Consider the following 26,875-nt stretch of genomic DNA (forward strand, 5'->3'; position numbering starts at 1 on the left):
GCTCATCCATTGTTTAAAAATTGCCTTTTTGCCTTTGTACAGATTGCCATGTCTCATTTTCGATTAATTGAAAATTATACTTTTTTCAGAGTATCTCTCTTTTTCTAACAAGCATTGCAGCTACAATTTTAATTTAATTCCCCTGAAAAGATAGAACAAATATTAAAACAAATATTATGGCTGAACTCAAATGTGCTGGTTGATAAAATAAAATACCTGTGTTTATGGGATGTTTGAAAAGGGTATTTTGTTCTTAAATGATATTGTAAATTGGAATGGTAGAGTTATGTCCTTCATGGAGTTATCAGAATTGTACGGGAAGGTCTGCTCAATCCAAGAGTACAACCAATTGATTTCAGCATTACCCCAAAAATGGAGGAGGCAGGTGGCAGCGGGTGGAGGTAGGAAACTGGTCTGTCTGCCCCATATAAAGGATCAAAACTGGAGGAGGAGGGTGGCAGTGGGAGGATGTAGGGAACTGGTCTGTCTGGAATAAAATGAGGAATAATAAATAGGAAAGTATACCAGTTTCATTTGAGGACCAGGATGTTGACAACTGTGCCATACAGATTGCAAAATAGTTGGGAATATATTTTGGATGTACCAATTCCATGGTGTATGAGTTGATATATAAAACAACGCAAGATTCAAGACTTCGTGCTTTTCAGCTAAAATTATTATATACAATTCTTGCCACCAACAAAATGTTGAATATTTGGGGCATAAAATCATTGAAGCTCTGCAGATTTTATTGTGAGGATACAGAATCAATAGACCATTTATTTTGGTATTGCCCTCAGGTAACCTGTTTCTGGTCTCAGGTTCAGGAATGGCTATAAATGCACAGCATTGATCTAAAATTGACCCTAGAAATAGTACTGTTAGGAGATCTGGAGAGACCTGGTCAGTCAATTACTAATAGTCTTAGTAAAAGTTTATCTTCAACTCGCAAGCTGTGGATTCTATTCGATTAGATAGATTGAAATTGTACGTTAAACATCATAGGATAGTTGAAAGTTATGTGTTGTGTAGAAACACGAAGTGGGTGGCCAGCAGAGATAGATGGGATGGACTGAGGGAAGCTGAGGGTTGGGATGGGATGGGCTGAGGGAAGCTGAGGGTTGGGATGGGATGGACTGAGGGAAGCTGAGGGTTGGGATGGGCTGAGGGAAGCTGAGGGTTGGGATGGGCTGAGGGAAGCTGAGGGATGTGGAATTGGAGACAGGTGGGAGTGGAGTTGCTGTGTGAGAGATAGTATGAAGGTCAAAGATAAAAGTACAACAACAAAAAAGTCAAAACAAAATAAAAAGTACATTTGAATGACACTAAGAGGGCAGTGTTTTTACAACTAATGCCAGTTTGCCTGAGGTTGATGCCGTGCAGGTGTTTGTACACATGCATATACACACACTCTCATTCAAATAAACACATACAAGAACACACACATACATGTAATAGCGCCAGACATGCACACAAACATATAAAGTAGGCATTGATGTTATGATTTCAGTTGTCCTTCATGTCCTTTGTTTTAAATAAAACACTTTTTGGGTTTTTCTGTTGTTGTTTTCTTCTGTCTTTTCCTTTTTTCTCTTTAGTTCTCTTGGTTGTTGGTGCATTTGAGGGGGTTCTTGGGGGTGGGGAATGGAATTAATTGTATTTTTGTTTCATTCTTCCTGGGGGGGGGGACTGTGGGAGGGGTCTCGAATGGTTGAGGGACAGCTATTGGGGAACTGTGGGGGGATTGAGCAGGGCATTGACCTTGGATGCTTCTGTGTGTCGCTCTGAATGGGAACCTGTTGGATGACTGGTATGATGGAGTTATTGAGCGGCTTCACTGCAAGTACAGTGGGGCAAAAAGTACAGTGGGGCAAAAAGTACAGTGGGGCAAAAAGTACAGTGGGGCAAAAAGTACAGTGGGGCAAAAAAAATTGCAAATAAATTCATAAAAAATCCTACAATGTGATTTTCTGGATTTGTTTTCTCATTTTGTCTGTCATAGTTGAAGTGTACCTATGATGAAAATTACAGGCATCTCTCATCTTTTTAAGTGGGAGAACTTGCACAATTGGTGGCTGACTAAATACTTTTTTGCCCCACTGTATATTGTATGTTTCGAATATTCAATAAGACATTTTTTAAATAAAAAAAAATAATAATAATAAGGCCCGAGGAGGTATGGTATATGGCCAACATACCACGGCTGTTCTTAAGCACAACGCATCGCGGAGTTCCTGGATACAGCCATTAGCCGTGGTATATTGGCCATATACCACAAACCCCCAAGGTGCCTTATTGCTATTATAAACTGGTTACCAACGTAATTTGTAAAAAAAAAAAAACGTTTTTTTCATACCTGTGGTATACGGTCTGATATACCACGGCTGTCAGCCAATCAGCATTTAGGGGTCAAACGAACCAGTTTATAATATACAGTATACTTTATGATGGTCATTGTCAGCATAACACCAGAGTAGAACTGAGACCAGTGGTCTCCTGTCTGTCCTCTGCCCTGAGCATCCCACTCACTCACTCACTCACTCACTCACTCACTCACACACCATAAACTCAACACACCACACAGCAACACTTATTTGTCATTTTTACATTGCTGCTGCTGGTGGTTTTAGCAGCAGGATCCCCAGTGCCTCTCTGCTCCTGTGTAGGAGGCTCTGGGACCCCCCTGTGGATCAGCGGAGATGGGCTGCTGTGTGGTGACATATAGTCCATCTGGAGATCTTCCTTCTCCTGAAGATCTTCCTTCTCCTCCTCACTGGGGACGTCAGGGTAGGAGGCTGAGCTGAAGGAGCGCTGGGCCATAGACCGGGGGCCGGAGATGGGGCTGGGTCGGTGTGGTTGGGTCCGGAGCTCCACTGGTACCATCCTCTCTGCCTGCTGCTGGAGGTGTTGCCTGGCTGTGGGTTGACTAGGGGCCGGTTGGTCTATCTTGCTGAGCTCTCGAGACAAAGCCAACTCATCTTCCACACCTGGGGGTCAGGAGGGGGACAGGAGGGGGACAGGAGGGGGTCAGGAGGGGGTCAGGAGGGGAACAGGGGGGGTAAAGAAGGGGGACAGGATGGGAACAGGAGGGGGACAGGAGGGGGTCAGGAGGGGTACAGAAGGGGGACAGGAGGGGAACAGGAGGGGTAAAGAAGGGGGACAGGAGGGGAACAGGAGGGGGTCAGGAGGGGTACAGAAGGGGGGCAGGAGAGGAACAGCAGGGGTAAAGAAGGGGGACAGGAGGGGGTCAGGAGGGGGACAGGAGGGGGTCAGGAGGGGTACAGGAGGGGAACAGGAGGGGAAAAGAAGGGGGACAGGAGGGGAACAGGAGGGGTAAAGAAGGGTGTCAGGAGGGGTAAAGAAGGGGGACAGGAGGGGAACAGGAGGGGTAAAGAAGGAGGACAGGAGGGGAACAGGAGTGGGTCAGGAGGGGAACAGAATGGGGGCAGGAGGGGAACAGAATGGGGTAAAGAAGGGAGACAGGAGGGGGACAGGAGGGGGACAGGAGGGGTAAAGAAGGGGGGCAGGAGGGGAACAGGAGGGGTAAAGAAGGGGGACAGGAGGGGTAAAGAAGGGGGTCAGAGGGGTGACAGGAGGGGAACAGAAGGGGTAAAGAAGGGGGTCAGGAGGGGGACAGGGGGGGGACAGGAGGGGTAAATAAGGAGGACAGGAGTGGAACAGGAGGGGGACAGGAGGGGAACAGGAGGGGGACAGGAGGGGAACAGGAGGGGAACAGGAGGGGTAAAGGAGGGGGACAGGAGGGGTAAAGAAGGGGAACAGGAGGGGTAAAGAAGGGGAACAGGAGGGGGACAGGAGGGGTAAAGAAGGGGGCAGGAGGGGAACAGGAGGGGAACAGGAGGGGGACAGGAGGGGAACAGGAGGGGGACAGGAGGGGGACAGGAGGGGAACAGGAGGGGAACAGGAGGGGAACAGGAGGGGTAAAGAAGGGGGACAGGAGGGGAACAGGAGGGGTAAAGAAGGGGGACAGGAGGGGTAAAGAAGGGGGTCAGAAGGGTGACAGGAGGGGAACAGGAGGGGTAAAGAAGGGGGGCAGGAGGGGAACAGGAGGGGGGCAGAAGGGGGACAGGAGGGGTAAAGAAGGGGGACAGGAGGGTTAAAGAAGGGGGACAGGAGGGGGTCAGGAGGGGGACAAGAGGGGTAAAGAAGGGGGACAGGAGGGGGTCAGGAGGGGGACAGGAGGGGAACAGGAGGGGGACAGGAGGGGGACAGGAGGGGGTCAGGAGGGGTACAAACGGGGGACAGGAGGGGTACAGGAGGGGGTCAGGAGGGGCACAGGAGGGGGACAGGAGGGGGTCAGGAGGGGCACAGGACGGGGACAGGAGGAGGTCAGGAGGGGGTCAGGAGGGGAACAGCAGGGGAACAGCAGGGGGACAGGAGGGGAACAGGAGGGGAACAGGAGGGGTAAAGAAGGGGGCAGGAGGGGAACAGGAGGGGGACGGGAGGAGGACAGGAGGGGTAAAGAAGGGGGACAGGAGGGGTAAAGAAAGAGAACAGGAGGGGGTAAGGAGGGGGACAGGAGGGGTAAAGAAGGGGGACAGGAGGGGGTCAGGAGGGGGACAGAAGGGGAACAGGAGGGGAACAGGAGGCGTACAGAAGGGGAACAGAAGGGGAACAGGAGGGGAACAGGAGGGGGACAGGAGGGGGTCAGGAGGGGAACAGGAGGTGTAAAGAATGGGTCAGGAGGGGAACAGGAGGGGGACAGGAGGGGGTCAGGAGGGGAACAGGAGGGGTAAAGAAGGGGGATAGGAGGGGGACAGGAGGGGGACAGGAGGGAAACAGGAGGAGGACAGAAGGGGGTCAGGAGGGGTACAGGAGGGGAACAGGAGGGGGCCAGGAGGGGGTCAGGCGCGGAACAGGAGGGGGACAGGAGGGGGACAGGAGGGGTACAAACGGGGGACAGGAGGGGTACAGGAGGGGGTCAGGAGGGGCACAGGAGGGGGACAGGAGGGGGTCAGGAGGGGCACAGGAGGGGGACAGGAGGGGGTCAGGAGGGGGACAGGAGGGGTAAAGAAGGGGGTCAGGAGGGGTACAGGAGGGGGTCAGGGGGGGGAACAGGAGGGGGTCAGGAGAGGGACAGGACGGGGACAAGAGGGGGTAAGGAGGGGGTCAGGACGGGAACAGGAGGGGGACAGGAGGGGGTCAGGAGGGGGACAGGAGGGGTACAGGAGGGGAACAGGAGGGGGTCAGGAGGGGGTCAGGAGGGGAACAGCAGGGGAACAGCAGGGGGACAGGAGGGGGACAGGAGGGGGTCAGGAGGGTCAGGAGGGGTAAATAAGGAGGACAGGAGGGGTAAATAAGGGGGACAGGAGTGGGACAGGAGGGGGTCAGGAGGGGGACAGGAGTGGTAAAGAAGGGGGTCAGGAGGGAAACAGAAGGGGGTCAGGAGGGGTACAGGAGGGGGACAGGAGGGGAACAGAAGGGGGTCATGAAGGGGTCAGGAGGGAGAACAACACAAACACATTCCTGTCAGAACAGTTGGAAGGGGACTGGATGAGGGAAGGGATCGATACAGAGTGGATGGATTACCATTGATGAGCACCGTCTTCAAGACCCCGTCTTCCACGATCTCTGTTCTCTCCTGACCGTTTTCTTTGATCCTGTCAGATCAAGAAGAGTGATCACCCACATTATCATCACATTTTGGGAAGCAAGTAAAGAGAAGATTCCCTAAAACACTTCAGTTGCCATACAGAAAACAGAGAAAGAGAGAACTGACGTCTTGGTGGTGGTGCTTTTGCCGTTGATGACGCGCGTAGAAGTGGAGACAGACTTGAAATTCCCCATCCTTCCTCCAATACGGTCCATCCCATTCATTCCACCCATGGAGGACGAGAAAGAGGTGAAGTCATGCACTGTGAAAGACGGGGGGAGGGGAGGACCGGTCAGAATGGAACTAACGAACTAATCAGTGAATGGAGCTGATATAAATGTATTATTACCATGTTGTTATCGGTCGTGACTCAAATTACATCCTGTTCACTTATATAGTGTACTATGTGCCCTGGTTGAAAGTAGTGCACTACATAGCTTACATTGTGCCATTTTTGAGGACACAAACATTGTTTATTACTGACCTCCAGTGGAGGGGAAGGAGGAGAACCGACTGGGGCCGAGCCTGGAAGTGCCAGGATGTCCATGGAAGCCACTGTGCATCCCTCTTCCAAAGGCAACGTCGTCTGGGAGTCAAAACAAGGAGGTAGTGAGACAGGAAGAAGAAGTGTATGAACTGCTGAGATTCCCAGACAGACTGGTTTCCCCGGGTCAGAGTTAGCCTTGACTAAGAAGCACATGAAGACATAGGATACTAGGATACTAGGACCGTAGTTTATTGGTCAGCCCCACCGAAGAAATTGGCAAAAGGATCCTGGCCTCTGAAGAATTCCTGAAACACTTCCTCAGGACTGCGGAATGTGAAGGTGAACCCTGGGAAATCTTCCGGAGCAGGATGACTACTTGAGCCTGGAGGGAGGGATAAATAAATACATGTTGATTGATAATTATGAACACTACGAACATGGCTGATCAAAAACAGAATAGAACACAAAACCCCAAGAGATAGAACAGAGAGATTCCTTCACCTGTGTTGTTGGGCATTCTGTCTTTGCCATAGGTATTGTACGCCTTTGACTTGCTTCCTGTAAAGATAAGGCCATATTGTCTGACTGTTATCACAAACTTCTTCGGGATCGGTGTCCCTTCCACGCAACGGTTGAGCTAACGTAGGCTAATGCGATTAGCATGAGGTTGTAAGTAACAAAGAACATTTCCCAGGACATAGACATATCTGATATTAGCAGAAAGCTTAAATTCTTGTTAACCTTTAGGGGGCAGTATTTTCATTTTTGGCTAAAAAACATACCCATTTGAAACTGCCAATTTCTCCGCCCCAGAAACTAGAATATGCATATACTTGTCAGATTAGGATAGAAAACACTCTAAAGTTTCCAAAACTGTCAAAATATTGTCTGTGAGTTTAACAGAACTGATATTGCAGGCGAAAGCCTGAGGAAAATCCAATCAGGAAGTGCCTCTTATTTTGAAACCTCTCTGTTTCTATGCATGCCTATCCTCAATTTAAAGGGATATCACTCAGATTCGTTTTTCTATGGCTTCCCTAAGGTGTCAACAGTCTTTAGACATAGTTTCATGCTTTTATTTAGAAAAATGAGCGTGAAAGATCACATTGCGTAAGTGGATAGGTGGGGGCTCTCAGAGTGAGTTTTGCGCAAAAGAGTAAAGCGGCCATTGTTCCTCCCGGTGTTATTGAAAAACCTACACACCCGTTTGATATATTATCGAATATATATTTTAAAAACAACCTGAGGATTGATTCTAAAAAACATTTGACATGTTTCTGTGGACATTATGGATATTATTTGGAATATACGTCTGCGTTGTCGTGACGCTCTTTCCTGTGGATTTCTGAACATAAAGCGACAAACAAATAGAGGTATTTTGGATCTAAAAATAATCTTTATGGAACAAAAGGAACATTTGTTGTGTCACTGGGAGTCTCGTGAGTGAAAACATCTGAAGATCATCAAAGGTAAATGATTAATTTGATTGCTTTTCTGATTTTCGTGACCTAGCTACTTAATGCTTAGCATAGCATAACATTATGTACACTATCGACAAATTTACACAAACGCTTGTATTGCTTTCGCTGTAAAGCATAATTTCAAAATCTGAGACGACAGGTGGATTAACAAAAGGCTAAGCTGTGTTTTGCAATATTGCACTTGTGATTTCATGAATATGAATATTTTTTAGTAATATTATTTTACTGTGGCGCTATGCTATTCAGCGGTTGCTGATGACAATTATCACGCTACCAGGATGGGTAGTGTCAACAAGTTAATCTAACTACACTGTCCGATTGACAGTAGCTATTACAGGGAAAGAATGCTATTGTTTGAAGAGAGTGCACAAATTTGAACATGAAAAGTTATTAATAAACAAATTAGGCACATTTGGGAAGTCTTGATACAACATTTTGAACATAAATGCAATGGTTCATTGGATCAACCTAAAACTTTGCACATACACTGCTGCCATCTAGTGGCCAAAATCCAAATTGCACCTGGGCTGGAATAATGCATTATGGCCTTTCTCTTGCATTTCAAAGATAATGGAAAAAAAAAAAATACAAAAGAATGGTTAGTTTTTTCTTTGTATTATCTTGTATCTGATCTATTGTGTTATATTCTAAAACATTCCATTCACAGTTCCACAAATGTCAACGTGTTAACTTTCAAATGGTACCAATAACATGCATATCCTTGCTTCAGGGCCTGAGCTACAGGCAATTAGATATGGGTATGTCATTCGAGGCAAAAATAATGGAAAAAAGGGGCGGATCCTTAAGAGGTTTAAAGTCCAAGGAAGAGTAGAGAAAGGGCAATAATTAAGTTATTAACAGATTTAACAGGTGGTGGTATCTCTTACGGTCTGACAGAACTTCATAGGCCTCAGCCAGCTCCTTAAACTTCCTCTCCGCCTCCTCCTTGTTGTCTGGGTTCTTGTCCGGGTGCCATCGCAGAGCCTGCTTCCTGTACCTTCACATTAGATTAGATACAGTTTATTATCTCATTCAGTAACTTTCACACACAGCAACATCTTCAATACTGTTGACAAAACTTATATTAGCTGCCTTAAACCTTCTACTGCAGTGGGCTAAATCAGGGTCACATAGAGTGTTTCTTGGTCGTCTTAAACAAATCTACTTGGAAACAAAAGTATACACCTCACACACATGGTTATGGGCTTAAATAACAGAATAAACTTTTACTATGTTAGATATGGAGTTGAAATGTATTACATTTTGAGTTTGCTTCCCAATATTACACTTTATAAACATCACAGAACACTGAAATAAAACAACCGTTTCACATAGAAACATCAGATTGTCTGCGTATTTTTTTTAATGTTTTATTCTAATTATGAGATTATGAAAAATATGAACAACGTTCCACCCCTGAGGCCACTAAGTCATTTGACTGCAGGATTGGGCTACATGTACTGTATGTAATTGTTTGCATCCTCTTATTTCAAGAAGCAAAGTTCGACAACAACACGATTCCTTTTTGGAAGGGACAGCGAGCAGAGGACAAGTGACGTGAAGACTACAGAAAATAAAGACTGAAGAAAACACTTTTTTTTTTTTAACAAAGAATCCTATAGACTATAGAAAACTATAGAATTGTAACGGCTGATTTCTTCCTCTGAAGAGGTGTAGCAAGGATCGGACCAAGATGCGGCGTGCTAAGTGTCCATGTTTTAATAAGAAAAACTCAACATGAACACAAAATACAATAACAACAAATGTGCAAAACCAAACCAGTCCTATCTGGTGCATAGACGCAAAGACAGAAGACAACCACCCACAAAACCCAACACAAAACAGGCTACCTAAATAGGGTTCCCAATCAGAGACAATGACTAACACCTGCCTCTGATTGAGAACCATATCAGGCCAAACATAGAAACGGGAAAACTAGACACACAACATAGAATGCCCACTCAGCTCACGTCCTGACCAACACTAAAACAAGGAAAACACACAAGAACTATGGTCAGAACGTGACAAGAATACCATAGAAGACCATAGAAAACTATTTAAAAAACGATAGAATACTATAGAATACTATAGAAAACTAAAATATATAGAAGACTATAGAAGAATATAGAAAAGTATAAATAACTATAGAAAAGTATAATATATAGAAGACTACAGGAAACTATAGATTATATAAGACTATAGAAAATTAGAGAAAACTATAGAGGACTATAGAAGACCATAGAAGACTGTAGAAAACTATAGAAAACTATTTTTTTTAAACTATAGACGACTATAGAAAACTATAGAAGACTAAAATATATAGAAAACCACAGAAAACTATAGGAGACTATATAAGACCATAGAAAACTATAGGAGACTATATAAGACCATAGAATAATATAGGAGACTATATAAGACCATAGAAAACCATAGAAAACTATAGAAGACTATATAAGACTATAGAAAACCATAGAAAACTATAGGAGACTATATGAGACTATAGAAAACTATAGAAGACTATATAAGACCATAGAAAACCATAGAAAACTATAGGAGACTATATAAGACTATAGAAAACTATAGAAGACTATATAAGACCATAGAAAACCATAGAAAACTAAAATATATAGAAGACCTGAAGACTATAGAAAAGTAGTTTAAAAAACGACAGAAAACTATAGAAAACTATAGAACACTATAGAAGACTACAGAAGACTATATAAGACTATAGAAGACTACAGAAGACTATAGAAGACTTTAGAAAACTATAGAAGACTATATAAGACTATAGAAGACTACAGAAGACTATAGAAGACTATAGAAAACTACAGAAGACTATATAAAACTATAGAACACTATAGAACACTATAGAAGACTATAGAAAACTACAGAAGACTATATACAACTATAGAACACTATAGAACACTATAGAAGACTATATAAAACTATAGAAGACTATAGAATACTATAGAAGACTATATAAAACTATAGAAGACTATAGAAGACTATAGAAGACTATATAAAACTATAGAAGACTATAGAAGACTATATAAAACTATAGAAGACTATAGAACACTATAGAACACTATAGAAGACTATAGAATACTATATAAAACTATAGAAGACTATAGAAGACTATATAAAACTATAGAAGACTATAGAAGACTATAGAAGACTATAGACGACTATAGAACACCATAGAAGACGACAGAAGACTATATAAGACTATAGAAGACTATATAAAACTATGGAAGACTATAGAACACTATTGTATCAAGAATGGTCCACCACCCAAAGGATATCCAGCCAACTTGAAACAACAGTGGGAAGCATTAGAGTCCACATGGACCAGCATCCCTGTGGAACGCTTTCGACACCTTGTAGAGTCCATGCCCCGACGAATTGAGACTGTTCTGAGGGGAAAAGGGGTTCCAACTCAATATTAGAAAAGTGTTGTTAATGTTTTTATCACTCAGCGTAAGTCCAGTACCTCTATCAGTCAGTGTGGTTGAGCTTTCAATAGCTACTGTAGAGGTACACAGATGAACCACACAGGGCTAATAGTTAGCCTGGGAGATGATGTCTCATGAAGCCCTACATAGGCCTATTTTGGAGTGGAAAGAGACAGATTATAGCGTAGGGTGAGTCCTTGTCACCGGTCCTGTACTTACGCCTTCTTAATGTCCTCCGGAGAGGCGCTTCGTGACACTCCCAGAACATCATAATAATCCGTCATGTCTTCTTCACTGACGTCACGGCAACTGTTGACAACAACAACAACACACATCTCATCAATGGGAGATACACAACAATACTTCTCAACGGATGGATCTTTTTGAAGCCTCATGGCATCTTATCTTGTGGCATAATCGATTAACCAATCAAACTGCTTTATTAGTTTAGTAGAACTGTGTTAACCCTATCATAACCCAGGATTTGTGGTTCTATAATCATACTGTTTATTGTAGTTGTTGACATTTTTTTTGTCTTTGTAAATAAATAAAAAATATATTTCATTTTTATTTCACCTTTATTTAACCAGGTAAGCTAGATGAGAACAAGTTATCATTTGCAACTGCGACCTGGCCAAGATAAAGCAAAGCAGTTCGACACGTACAACAACACAGAGTTACACAAGGAATAAACAAACATACAGTCAATAATACAGTAGAAAAATAAGAAAACAAAGTCTATATGCAGTGAGTGCAAATAAGGTCAAATAAAGGGAGTTAAGGCAATAAATAGGCCATGGTGGCGAAGTAATTACAATATAGCAATTAAACACTGGAATGGTAGATTGGCAGAAGATGAATGTGCAAGTAGAGATACTGTGGTGCAAAGGAGCAAAATAAATAAATACAGTATGGGGATGAGGTAGATAGATGGGCTATGAACAGATGGGCTATGAACAAATGCAGTGATCTGTGAGCTGCTCTGACAGCTGATGCTTAAAGTTAGTGAGGGAGATATGAGTCTCCAGCTTCAGGGATTTTTGCAGTTCGTTCCAGTCATTGGCAGCAGAGAACTGGAAACCAAACCATGTTTAAAACTATCATAAATCACGGACTGTCAGTCATAGCTAAAAGTTGATAGTGGAAACAATACCCCAGCGCCAGTTTACCAAAACAAAAGTGATATGGTCAGGTTGTTGAAATTGTAAATTGGGCCACTTCACCCTCCACAGACACCAAGCCCCTCCTCCTTCTGTGCTGTGTGGACTGTGCCTCTTCTCACTCCACAGACACCAAGCCCCTCCTCCTTCTGTGCTGTGTGGACTGTGCCTCTTCCCACTCCACAGACACCAAGCCCCTTCTCCTTCTGTGCTGTGTGGACTGTGCCTCTTCCCACTCCACAGACACCAAGCCCCTCCTCCTTCTGTGATGTGTGGACTGTGCCTCTTCCCACTCCACAGACACCAAGCCCCTCCTCCTTCTGTGATGTGTGGACTGTGCCTCTTCCCACTCCACAGACACCAAGCCCCTCCTCCTTCTGTGATGTGTGGACTGTGCCTCTTCCCACTCCACAGACATCAAGCTCCTCCTCCTTCTGTGATGTGTGGACTGTGCCTCTTCCCACTGCACAGACACCAAGCCCCTCCTCCTTTCACTTACAACAAAAATGAAAGATCACTTCTTCCTTCTCTGACAACAAGGGGTTTAAACTAGCTATTTGCATTTGAGGTTTGGTCCAACAGACATCGGCTGAAACGCTTAGTTTTCATTATTTTCATTATTTTCCAGTAACAGAACTTGACCTTTTGTAACGATTTCCTTGTTTATGTCTCAACTCCCAAAATGTAGAACAGAGCAGACTCTACTAAAACGAGAGTATTAATGAACGTGTGTGTGGGTGAAATTAAATGCTCAGTTTGTCACGCGAGACATTGCAATACCACGTAGGGCAAGGAGCATTTTAGCCACAGCCTGTTATGTGCTAGCTGTCTAGTCAGTGGTTTATAAATGTGCAATGACCATACAAAGATGCATTTAAGTTGTGCATTGTGCATGATTCTGGTTAAACCTGTAACAAAATGGCATTTTCATAGACAGATGTGAAAGCCAGATCAGTGATTATTGAAGAAGAAAAAAGCAGGTTAAACTATTTTGATAAAATAATTGAATTATTAGTGGGTCTTGTGGTTGTGGAAGACTTATATTTAGCCTAGGTATAATTTTACATGTCCTGATTTCATTAGACCATTCCTGACTGTTTGAAATGCAGTGAATTGAACCTTAATTGTGCAACAAAGCTTACTTAGAGAAAACATGAAAAGAATCAGGCTATATATGTGCTAGGCCGTCATTGTAAATGACTGACGTGCCTAGTTTAAAAAAAAAAAGTTCAATTAAAAGTGTAAAAAAAATACATATGCTATATATATATATTGGGAATTGCCTATCAATGACAAAAAAATCAAGATAAGATTTTTAGGGCATATCGCCCAGCCCTATGAGAACAACAGCATGATAACAACAACATGATAACAACAACATGATAACAACAACATGATAACAACAATATGATAACAACATGATAACAACAACATGATAACAATATAACAACAACACGATAACAACATGATAACAACAACATGATAACAACAATATGATAACAACATGATAACAACAACATGATAACAATATAACAACAACACGATAACAACATGATAACACGATAACAACAATATAATAACAACATGATAACGACAATATGATAAGGCCTTATGTCCTTAGGATGCCGAGCAGTTGCCATACCAGGCAGTGATGCAACCGGTCAGGATGCTCTCGATGGTGCAACTGTAGAAGTTTGAGGATCTGGGGACCCATTGCCAAATCTTTTCAGTCTCCTGAGGGGGAAAATGTGTTGTCGTGCCCTCTCCACAAATGTATTGGTGTGTGTTTTTCAAAAGTATTTTTCGAAATATTAACATTTGAAATATATATTTTGACAGACCAAAGTATCAGCTATCAGACCATGGAAAGGAATTCTTAAATATTTTCATAGAACGTAACTAACTGGAAGGATGTAATCTAACTAGATGGATGGATGTAATCTAACTAACTGGAAGGATGTAATCTAACTAGATGGATGGATGTAATCTAACTAACTGGAAGGATGTAATCTAACTAGATGGATGTCATCTAACTAACTGGAAGGATGTCAACTAACTGGAAGGATGTCAACTAACTGGAAGGATGTCATCTAACTAACTGGAAGGATGTAATCTAACTAGATGGATGTCATCTAACTAACTGGAAGGATGTCAACTAACTGGAAGGATGTCAACTAACTGGAAGGATGTCAACTAACTGGAAGGATGTAATCTAACTAACTGGAAGGATGTAATCTAACTAGATGGATGTCATCTAACTAACTGGAAGGATGTAATCTAACTAGATGGATGTCATCTAACTAACTGGAAGGATGTCAACTAACTGGAAGGATGTCAACTAACTGGAAGGATGTCAACTAACTGGAAGGATGTCAACTAACTGGAAGGATCTCAACTAACAGGAAGGATGTCAACAAACTGGAAGGATGCCATCTAATTAACTGGAAGGATGTAATCTAACTAGATGGATGTCATCTAACTAACTGGAAGGATGTCAACTAACTGGAAGGATGTCAACTAACTGGAAGGATGTCAACCAACTGGAAGGATGTCAACCAACTGGAAGGATGTCAACTAACTGGAAGGATGTAATCTAACTAGATGGATGTCATCTAACTAACTGGAAGGATGTAATCTAACTAGATGGATGTCATCTAACTAACTGGAAGGATGTAATCTAACTAGATGGATGTAATCTAACTAGATGGATGGATGTAATCTAACTAGATGGATGGATGTAATCTAACTAGATGGATGTCATCTAACTAACTGGAAGGATGTAATCTAACTAGATGGATGGATGTAATCTAACTAGATGGATGGATGTAATCTAACTAGATGGATGTCATCTAACTAACTGGAAGGATGTAATCTAACTAGATGGATGGATGTAATCTAACTAGATGGATGGATGTTATCTAACTAGATGGATGGATGTAATCTAACTAGATGGATGCCATCTAACTAACTGGAAGGATGTAATCTAACTAGATGGATGGATGTAATCTAACTAGATGGATGTAATCTAACTAACTGGAAGGATGTAATCTAACTAGATGGATGTCATCTAACTAACTGGAAGGATGTAATCTAACTAGATGGATGTCATCTAACTAACTGGAAGGATGTAATCTAACTAGATGGATGTCATCTAACTAACTGGAAGGATGTAATCTAACTAGATGGATGTCATCTAACTAACTGGAAGGATGTCATCTAACTAACTGGAAGGATGTAATCTAACTAGATGGATGGATGTAATCTAACTAGATGGATGTCATCTAACTAACTGGAAGGATGTAATCTAACTAGATGGATGTCATCTAACTAACTGGAAGGATGTAATCTAACTAGATGGATGGATGTAATCTAACTAGATGGAAGGGTGTAATCTAACTAGATGGATGCCATCTAACTAACTGGAAGGATGTCAACTAACTGGATGGATGTAATCTAACTAGATGGATGGATGTAATCTAACTAGATGGATGGATGTAATCTAACTAAATGGATGGATGTAATCTAACTAGATGGATGGATGTCATCTAACTAACTGGAAGGATGTAATCTAACTAGATGGATGGATGTAATCTAACTAGATGGATGTCATCTAACTAACTGGAAGGATGTAATCTAACTAGATGGAAGGATGTAATCTAACTAGATGGATGTCATCTAACTAACTGGAAGGATGTCATCTAACTAGATGGATGTCATCTAACTAACTGGAAGGATGTAATCTAACTAACTGGAAGGATGTAATCTAACTAACTGGAAGGATGTAATCTAACTAGATGGATGTCATCTAACTAACTGGAAGGATGTAATCTAACTAGATGGATGTAATCTAACTAGATGGATGGATGTAATCTAACTAGATGGATGGATGTAATCTAACTAGAATGATGTCATCTAACTAACTGGAAGGATGTAATCTAACTAGATGGATGGATGTAATCTAACTAGATGGATGTCATCTAACTAACTGGAAGGATGTAATCTAACTAGATGGATGTCATCTAACTAACTGGAAGGATGTAATCTAACTAACTGGAAGGATGTAATCTAACTAACTGGAAGGATGTAATCTAACTAGATGGATGTCATCTAACTAACTGGAAGGATGTAATCTAACTAGATGGATGTAATTTAACTAGATGGTTGTCATCTAACTAACTGGAAGGATGTAATCTAACTAGATGGATGTCATCTAACTAACTGGAAGGATGTAATCTAACTAGATGGATGTAATCTAACTAGATGGATGTCATCTAACTAACTGGAAGGATGTAATCTAACTAGATGGATGTCATCTAACTAACTGGAAGGATGTAATCTAACTAGATGGATAGATGTAATCTAACTAGATGGAAGGATGTAATCTAACTAGATGGATGCCATCTAACTAACTGGAAGGATGTCAACTAACTGGATGGATGTAATCTAACTAGATGGATGGATGTAATCTAACTAGATGGATGGATGTAATCTAACTAAATGGATGGATGTAATCTAACTAGATGGATGGATGTAATCTAACTAGATGGATGGATGTAATCTAACTAGATGGATGGATGTAATCTAACTAAATGGATGGATGTAATCTAACTAGATGGATGTTTATTTATTTATTTATTTCACCTTTATTTAACCAGGTAGTCAAGTTGAGAACAAGTTCTCATTTACAATTGCAACCTGGCCAAGATAAAGCAGTTCGACACATACAACAACACAGAGTTACACATGGAGTAAAACAAACACACAGTCAATAATACAGTAGAAAAATAAGTCTATATACAATGTGAGCAAATGAGGTGAGATAAGGGAGGTAAAGGTAAAAAAAGGCCATGGTGGCAAAGTAAATACAATATAGCAAGTAAAACACTGGAATGGTAGATTTGCAGTGGAAGAATGTGCAAAGTAGAAATAAAAATAATGGGGTGCAAAGGAGCAAAATAAATAAATTAATTAATTAAATACAGTTGGGAAAGAGGTAGTTGTTTGGGCTAAATTATAGGTGGGCTATGTACAGGTGCAGTAATCTGTGAGCTGCTCTGACAGTTGGTGCTTAAAGCTAGTGAGGGAGATAAGTGTTTCCAGTTTCAGAGATTTTTGTAGTTTGTTCCAGTCATTGGCAGCAGAGAACTGGAAGGAGAGGCGGCCAAAGAAATAATTGGTTTTGGGGGTGACTAGAGAGATATACCTGCTGAAGCGTGTGCTACAGGTGGGAGATGCTATGGTGACCAGCGAGCTGAGATAAGGGGGGACTTTACCTAGCAGGGTCTTGTAGATGACATGGAGCCAGTGGGTTTGGCGACGAGTATGAAGCGAGGGCCAGCCAACGAGAGCGTACAGGTCGCAATGGTGGGTAGTATATGGGGCTTTGGTGACAAAACAGATTGCACTGTGATAGACTGCATCCAATTTGTTGAGTAGGGTATTGGAGGCTATTTTGTAAATGACATCGCCGAAGTCGAGGATTGGTAGGATGGTCAGTTTTACAAGGGTATGTTTGGCAGCATGAGTGAAGGATGCTTTGTTGCGAAATAGGAAGCCAATTCTAGATTTAACTTTGGATTGGAGATGTTTGATATGGGTCTGGAAGGAGAGTTTACAGTCTAACCAGACACCTAAGTATTTGTAGTTGTCCATGTATTCTAAGTCAGAGCCGTCCAGAGTAGTGATGATGGACAGGCGGGCAGGTGGAGGTAGCGATCGGTTGAAGAGCATGCATTTAGTTTTACTTGTATTTAAGAGCAATTGGAGGCCACGGAAGGAGAGTTGTATGGCATTGAAGCTTGCCTGGAGGGTTGTTAACACAGTGTCCAAAGAAGGGCCAGAAGTATACAGAATGGTGTCGTCTGCGTAGAGGTGGATCAGAGACTCACCAGCAGCAAGAGCGACATCATTGATGTATACAGAGAAGAGAGTCGGTCCAAGAATTGAACCCTGTGGCACCCCCATAGAGACTGCCAGAGGTCCAGACAGCAGACCCTCCGATTTGACACACTGAACTCTATCAGAGAAGTAGTTGGTGAACTAGGCGAGGCAATCATTTGAGAAACCAAGGCTGTCGAGTCTGCCGATTAGGATGTGGTGATTGACAGAGTCGAAAGCCTTGGCCAGATCAATGAATACGGCTGCACAGTAATGTTTCTTATCGATGCGGTTAAGATATCGTTTAGGACCTTGAGCGTGGCTGAGGTGCACCCATGACCAGCTCTGAAACCAGATTGCATAGCAGAGAAAGTATGGTGAGATTCGAAATGGTCGGTAATCTGTTTGTTGACTTGGCTTTCGAAGACCTTAGAAAGGCATGGTAGGATAGATATAGGTCTGTAGCAATTTGGGTCAAGAGGGGGATGACCGCAGCTGCTTTCCAATCTTTGGGAAACTCAGACGACACGAAAGAGAAGTTGAACAGGCTAGTAATAGGGGTGGCAACAATTTTGGCAGATAATTTTAGAAAGAAAGGGTCCAGATTGTCTAGCCCGGCTGATTTGTAGGTGTCCAGATTTTGCAGCTCTTTCAGAACATCAGCTGACTGGATTTGGGAGAAGGAGAAATGGGGAAGGCTTGGGCGAGTTGCTGTGGGGGGTGCAGTGCTGTTGACCGGGGTAGGAGTAGCCAGGTGGAAAGCATGGCCAGTCATAGAAAAATGCTTATTGAAATTCTCAATTATGGTGGATTTATCAGTGGTGACAGTGTTTCCTATCTTCAGTGCAGTGGGCAGCTGGGAGGAGGTGTTCTTATTCTCCATGGACTTTACAGTGTCCCAGAACTTTTTTGAGTTAGTGTTGCAGGAAGAAAATTCCTGCTTGAAAAAGCTAGCCTTGGCTTTTCTAACTGCCTGTGTATAATGGTTTCTAGCTTCCCTGAACAGCTGCATATCACGGGGGCTGTTCGATGCTAATGCAGAATGCCATAGGATGTTTTTGTGTTGGTTAAGGGCAGTCAGGTCTGGGGAGAACCAAGGGCTATATCTGTTCCTGGTTCTAAATTTCTTGAATGGGGCATGCTTATTTAAGATGGTTAGGAAGGCATTTAAAAAATATATCCAGGCATCCTCTACTGACGGGACGAGATCAATATCCTTCCAGGATACCCCGGCCAGGTCGATTAGAAAGGCCTGCTCGCTGAAGTGTTTCAGGGAGCGTTTGACAGTGATGAGTGGAGGTCGTTTGACCGCTGACCCATTACGGATGCAGGCAATGAGGCAGTGATCGCTGAGATCTTGGTTGAAGACAGCAGAGGTGTATTTAGAGGGCAAGTTGGTTAGGATGATATCTATGATATCTATCTATGAGTTGAGAACTAACTAGATGGATGTCATCTAACTAGATGGATGTCATCTAACTAGATGGATGTCCTCTAACTAGATGGATGTAATCTAAGTGGATGGATGTAATCTAACTAGATGGATGTAATCTAACTAGATGGATGTAATTTAAGTGGATGGATGTCATCTAACTAGATGTATGTCATCTAACTAGATGGATGTAATCTAACTAGATGGATGTAATCTAAATGGATAGATGTAATCTAAGTGGATGGATGTAATCTAAGTGGATGGATGTAATCTAACTAGATGGATGTAATCTAAGTGGATGGATGTAATCTAACTAGATGGATGTAATCTAAGTGGATGGATGTCATCTAACTAGATGGATGTAATCTAACTAGATGGATGTAATCTAAATGGATGGATGTAATCTAACTGGATGGATGTCATCTAACTAGATGGATGTCATCTTTCTAGATGGATGTAATCTAAATGGATGGATGTAATCTAACTGGATGGATGTAATCTAAGTGGATGGATGTAATCTAACTGGATGGATGTAATCTAAGTGGATGGATGTAATCTAACTAGATGGATGTAATCTAAATGGATGGATGTAATCTACATGGATGGATGTAATCTACATGGATGGATGTAATCTAAGTGGATGGATGTAATCTACATGGATGGATGTAATCTAAGTGGATGGATGTAATCTACATGGATGGATGTAATCTAAGTGGATGGATGTAATCTAAGTGGATGGATGTCATCTACATGGATGGATGTAATCTAAGTGGATGGATGTAATCTACATGGATGGATGTAATCTAAGTGGATGGATGTCAACTCGGTCCGACAACATAAAAGGCATTTCATTTGTACATTTATCGTTCAACAAGTGTTAAGGCCTCGGTTATTTAAGTTTACAATGTCAAATGCATCAAACTACAACGTATTTAAATAAGAACTGCACAAATTATACATTTGTGACATCGACACAAAATAAATGTAATTAAATGAATGAATCAAAACAGTAATATGAAATGCTCTTATCTGGAGTGATTTACAATCAAAGATACAGGATAGGAACATTCCCTTCCAGCTAAACAATGGATATATAGAGTTAAAGAGACAGTTATAAAATATGTAATACACAGCTAACCAATGGATATATAGAGTTAAAGAGACAATTATAAAATATGTAATACACAGCTAACCAATGGATATATAGAGTTAAAGAGACAGTTATTAAATATGTAATAAACAGCTAACCAATGGATATATAGAGTTAAAGAGACAGTTATTAAATATGTAATACACAGCTAACCAATGGATATATAGAGTTAAAGAGACAATTATAAAATATGTAATACACAGCTAACCAATGGATATATAGAGTTAAAGAGACAGTTATAAAATATGTAATACACAGCTAACCAATGGATATATAGAGTTAAAGAGACAGTTATAAAATATGTAATACACAGCTAACCAATGGATATATAGAGTTAAAGAGACAGTTATAAAATATGTAATACACAGCTAAAATCTATGCAGAAAAAATCTGAGTACAGTAATATTTTACACGTACATGATACCCATACTGTCACAGCCGTCGTCGGAATGAGACCAAGGTGCAGCGTGGTGAGCGTACATTTTCCTTTATTTATAAAATGACACCAACAAAACACGAAATGAGGAAACGACCGTGACGCTTAACAGGGCTATAGTGCCCCTAACAAAGATAACTTCCCACAATGATCAAAGGGAAAGGCTGCCTAAGTATGATTCCCAATCAGAGACAACGATAGACAGCTGTCCCTGATTGAGAACCATACCCAGGCCAAAACATAGACATACAAAAACATAGAAATCAAAACATAGAATGCCCACCCAAATCACACCTTGACCAAACCAAATAGAGACATAAAAAGGCTCTCTAAGATCAGGGCGTGACACATACATTGGGCGGCAGGGTAGCCTAGTGGTTAGAGCATTGGGCTGGTAACCGGAAGGTTGCAAGTTCAAATCCCCGAGCTGACAAGGTACAAATCTGTCGTTCTGCCCCTGAACAGGCAGTTAACCCACTAGGCCGTCATTGAAAATAAGAATTTGTTCTTAACTGACTTGCCTGGTTAAATAAAGGTCAATTAAAAAAAAATACAGAATAATTTCTAGTAAAAAAACACAAAAGTGAAAAATTGGTGGATATATAGCGTTTTGGAAATAAACTCTTCATATGTTGCAGAACAGGGATAAATATGTGTTTATATTATATATAATATGTATATATGTTTATAATATCGATCTTAAGGAGTTGACAAGCAACTGACGGAGTTCATAACAAATACTCAAAATTTACATATTTTTTCCTCTTAATTAAAATAAAAGTTCAATACAAACATTTGTAAAAATATACGATTCATTTGAAAATCCCCAATAAAAACAAACATTCTATTAAAGATCTTTCAGCACTCTGACAGAGATGATGTTAGACAAAAAAATCTGAGGGAGTTTATGTTTTTTGGGGGGTTGTTTTGACAAAAATATAATTTTCCTTTCTCATTCAAGTGGTATATAAAATTACAATTTTGTTTTTCCTCAGTTGCTTCATGAAATCTAAACCATAATTAAAATAAACATATCCTATCTTAATCTATCAGGGAGATGGAGGTGACAGTTTATGATTGTGACCATGGTGATTTCAATACTTTTGTTTAAATCTATCAAAAGTAGAGAACTTTCCAGACCGTGAATGGTCTTGTTTCACTACATGTAATGAGGTCACGAAGAAGGGGTCCTTATGGTATAGCTGACCCTGCTAATTCCTGATTCATTTAGGATTTTAGACAAATCTGAATAGAGTTCACCAAATCAAGATTTTTTTTTTTTTTAGGAATCACAGTTTTGAGATAAATATTCTTTCAAATGAGAGAGTTCTATTGCAAGAAACTACATAAGATCATTTAATATTCGTTATTCACAGTTTTTCTCTCTGACCTAATACCCTTAGATATACAATACATGATCAAAAGTATGTGGACACCTGCTACCTGCTACATCTCATTCCAGAATCATGGACATTAATGTGGAGTTGGTTCCCCCTTTGCTGCTATAACAGCCTCCAGTCTTCTGGGAAGGCTTTCCACTAGATGTTGGAACATTGCTGCTATACCAGCCTCCACTCTTCTGGGAAGGCTTTCCACTAGATGTTGGAACATTGCTGCCATAACAGCCTCTACTCTCCTGGGAAGGCTTTCCACTAGATGTTGGAACATTGCTGCTATAACAGCCTCCACTCTTCTGGGAAGGCTTTCCACTAGATGTTGGAACATTGCTGCTATAACTGCCTCCACTCTTCTGGGAAGGCTTTCCACTAGATGTTGGAACATTGCTGCTATAACTGCCTCCACTCTTCTGGGAAGGCTTTCCACTAGATGTTGGAACATTGCTGCTATAACAGCATCCACTCTTCTGGGAAGGCTTTCCACTAGATGTTGGAACATTGCTGCTATAACAGCATCCACTCTTCTGGGAAGGCTTTCCAATAGATGTTGGAACATTGCTGCAGGGGACTTGCTTCCATTCAGCCACAAGAGCATAACTGAGTTCGGGCACTAATGTTGGGTGATTAGGCCTGGCTCGCAGTTGGCGTTCCAATTCATTCCAAAGGTTGTTCGATGGGGTTGAGTTCAGGGCTCTGTGCAGGCCAGCCAAGTTCTTCCACACTGATCTCAACAAACCATTTCTGTATGGAACTCGCTTTGTGCGCGGGGGCATTGTCATGCTGAAACAGGAAAGGGCCTTCCCCAAACTGTTGCCACAAAGTTGGAAGCACAGAATCGGCTAGAATGTCATTGTTAGCGTTCAGATTTCCCTTCGCTGGAACTAAGGGGCCCAAACCATGAAAAACAGCCCCAGAACATTATTCCTCCTCCACCAAACTTTACAGTCGGCACAATGCATTCGGGAAGGTAGTGTTCTCCTAGCATCCGGCAAACCCAGATTTGTCCGTCGGACTGCCAGATGGTGAAGCGTGATTCATCACTCCAGAGAACGAGTTTCCACTGCTCCAGAGTCCAATGACTGAGTTGTAAACCATTCCAGCCGACACTTGGCATCACGCATGGTGATCTTAGTCTTGTGTGAGGTTGCTCGGCCATGGAAACTAATTTTATGAAGCTCCTTACGAACAGTTATTGTGCTCTGTTTCTAGAGGCAGTTTGGAACTCGGTAGTGAGTGTTTTAACCGAGGACAGACCATTTTTACGAGCTATGCGCTTCAGCACTAGGCGGTCCAGTTCTGTGAGCTTGTGTGGCCTACCACTTTGCGGTGGAGCTGTTGTTGCTCCTAGATGTTTCCACTTCACAATAACAGCACTTACAGTTGACCGGGGCAGCTCCAGCAAGGTAGAAATTTGACGGTGCCACGTTGAAAGTCACTGAGCTCTTCAGTATGTGCCATTCGCTGACAGTGTTTGTCTATGGAGATTGCATGGCTGTGTGCTTGATTGTATACACCTGTCAGCAACGAGTGTGGCTGAAATAGCTGAATCCACTAATTGGAAGGAGTGTCCACATATCGACGCTGCCGAACGAGCATGCTTTTGGGGCAGAGTCGATAGCGCGCTGGACTTTGGGCTAGAAGGTCGAGGGTTAAAGACCTACTCCCTGCCTGTTTCATTACAGTACACTGTTAGTGGGCCACTAGTCTAGTTGTATTACCGTATTAATACACTGTTAGTGGGCCACTAGTCTAGTTGTATTACCGTACACTGTTAATGTTTTGCCTTCAACGAGTGGGATATGACTCATGAAGTCATGTATTAATTGACAATGACTAAGGATAACATTGAGAATGGAGCGTCCTGTAGCCCGGTCAATCTATTCAGCACCAAGAAAAGAAACCCCGGACCGCGAGGCCTGTAAGGTAATGTTGGACCGTCCACGGGTATAACCCCACTGATATTGGCCATATCCTCTGAGCTCTCTGGAAGCCGGATACAATATTATTTGGTTATTTCCAACTCGATCTCCCGAAACCTGACTTCCGACAACTGCCACCAACACACACGCACACACACACACACACACACATACACACACACACAGCGTCGGCAGCCAGCCGGAGTGTGTTTCAGACTAGACACAATGTTTTAAGCCGTGGACACATTGTAACTAAATATTACCTAATATGGTAAGCATGTAGGCTACGGGCTACGGCATTGGAATGGCAATGTTGTGTTTTGGACTGAACCGAAAGACAAAGTCCACTGCTGTTGGTAGTCAATATCATTTGGCGGAATGTCCAAAGCAACAAAAATAGACCTACGCATAAATGGATAATGGGTATTAATGAATAAACTACTGTACCTTTTTTTTAGGAGTAACAGCGAATGCTTTCCGTCTCTGTCTCTTCTTAAAATGGAAATGAATTATTGTGGAGAGCTTCTGGAATGCAGTTCGTGACAGCTGGTCCACGGAATAATATAATTCGGTATACCTAAAGGGCTATTATATATTTATTTAACGTTATGAGTTGCCCGTTTTTCTCTGTGCCCTGCTACCGGCACCCTAACTCCGCAATCCCCTTTACTTCTACAGTTTGCTTATTTCTTGTCTTTACGTCCCAGTGACCACGTCACAAACAGCTGAGGCGGAGAGAGGGAAGACTGAGAAGATCTAGAACATGTCAGTGTTCTGGAACGGCATTCGCCCTTCCCTGTACGCCTGTTGCATTGTGATGAACATGATCGCTTTCATTTTAGACTAGAGTGTATTTATAGTGGTTTGAAATGAATGTACAGCTAGCCATATGTGCTTCCATAAACCATTAAGCTATATATAAAAAAGGTTTTGTTCAATGGTTTATTGGAGCTATATAGCGGGTCAAAGTACAACACTTCCAGAACCTTATCCTTAAAAGCAGGCAGCTCTAAATCAAATCAAACTGTATTGGTCACATACACATATTTAACAGATGTTATTGTGGGTGTAGCTAAATGCTTGTGTTCCTAGCTCCAACAGTGCAGTAGTATCTAACATTTTACAACAATACACACATCTAAAAGTAAACGAATTAAATTTAGAAATATAAAAATGGATGAGCATTGTCAGAGTGGCATAGACTAAAATACAGTAGAACAGAATACAGTATATACATATGAGATGAGTAAATACAGTAGAACAGAATATAGTATATACATATGAGATGAGTAAATACAGTAGAATAGAATACAGTATATAGATATGAGATGAGTAAATACAGTAGAACAGAATACAGTATATACATATGAGATGAGTAAATACAGTAAAACAGAATACAGTATATACATATGAGATGAGTAAATACAGTAGAACAGAATACAGTATATACAGATGAGATGAGTAAATACAGTAGAATACAGTATATACAGATGAGATGAGTAAATACAGTAGAATAGAATACAGTATATACAGATGAGATGAGTAAATACAGTAGAACAGAATACAGTATATACATATGAGATGAGTAAATACAGTAGAACAGAATACAGTATATACATATGAGATGAGTAAAGCAGTATGTAAACATTATTAAAGTGACCAGTGTTCCATTATTAAAGTGACTAGTGTTCCATTATTAAAGTGACCAGTGTTCCATTATTAAAGTGGCCAGTGTTCCATTATTAAAGTGACCAGTGTTCCATTATTAAAGTGACTAGTGTTCCATTATTAAAGTGACCAGTGTTCCATTATTAAAGTGACCAGTGTTCCATTATTAAAGTGACCAGTGTTCCATTATTAAAGTGACCAGTGTTCCATTATTAAAGTGACCAGTGTTCCATTATTAAAGTGACCAGTGTTCCATTATTAAAGTGACCAGTGTTCCATTATTAAAGTGACCAGTGTTCCATTATTAAAGTGGCCAGTGTTCCATTATTAAAGTGACCAGTGTTCCATTATTAAAGTGGCCAGTGTTCCATTATTAAAGTGACCAGTGTTCCATTATTAAAGTGATCGGTGTTCCATTATTAAAGTGACCAGTGTTCCATTATTAAAGTGACCAGTGTTCCATTATTAAAGTGACCAGTGTTCCATTATTAAAGTGACCAGTGTTCCATTATTAAATTGACCAGTGTTCCATTATTAAAGTGACCAGTGTTCCATTATTAAAGTGACCAGTGTTCCATTATTAAAGTGACCAGTGTTCCATTATTAAAGTGACTACTGTTCCATTATTAAAGTGGCCAGTGTTCCATTATTAAAGTGGCCAGTGTTCCATTATTAAAGTGACCAGTGTTCCATTATTAAAGTGACTAGTGTTCCATTATTAAAGTGGCCAGTGTTCCATTATTAAAGTGGCCAGTGTTCCATTATTAAAGTGACCCAGTGTTCCATTATTTAAGTGACCAGTGTT

The 26,875-nt window shown here is 41.5% G+C and overlaps 1 protein-coding gene across 1 annotated transcript; it reads right to left on the bottom strand.

Moving 5' to 3' along the window:
- Positions 1-25,252, bottom strand: LOC139380366 (dnaJ homolog subfamily B member 6-like). Its single transcript, XM_071122985.1, has 9 exons — positions 24,850-25,252; positions 11,251-11,340; positions 8,467-8,576; positions 6,600-6,656; positions 6,364-6,480; positions 6,096-6,197; positions 5,738-5,873; positions 5,548-5,618; positions 1-2,987 (listed from the first exon to the last, which is right to left on the bottom strand). Exons 2-9 carry the CDS (start codon positions 11,313-11,315, stop codon positions 2,569-2,571), a joined length of 1,077 nt encoding a protein of 358 aa, XP_070979086.1. The 5' UTR covers positions 11,316-11,340; positions 24,850-25,252; the 3' UTR covers positions 1-2,568.
- Between the last annotated feature and the right edge of the window lie 1,623 nt (positions 25,253-26,875).

Source organism: Oncorhynchus clarkii, chromosome 22, assembly GCF_045791955.1.
Source record: "Oncorhynchus clarkii lewisi isolate Uvic-CL-2024 chromosome 22, UVic_Ocla_1.0, whole genome shotgun sequence".
NCBI classification, from domain to species: Eukaryota; Metazoa; Chordata; class Actinopteri; order Salmoniformes; family Salmonidae; genus Oncorhynchus; species Oncorhynchus clarkii.

Bases quoted from the DNA above. Each gene is read 5' to 3' on its own strand.
- LOC139380366 (XM_071122985.1), bottom strand. From the start codon at position 11,315: ATGACGGATTATTATGATGTTCTGGGAGTGTCACGAAGCGCCTCTCCG. The intron at 8,577-11,250 runs GTAAGTACAGGA...TCTAATGTGAAG, and splicing joins CCGGAGGACATTAAGAAGGC to GTACAGGAAGCAGGCTCTGC. The intron at 6,657-8,466 runs GTAAGAGATACC...TTATCTTTACAG, and splicing joins CTATGAAGTTCTGTCAGACC to GAAGCAAGTCAAAGGCGTAC.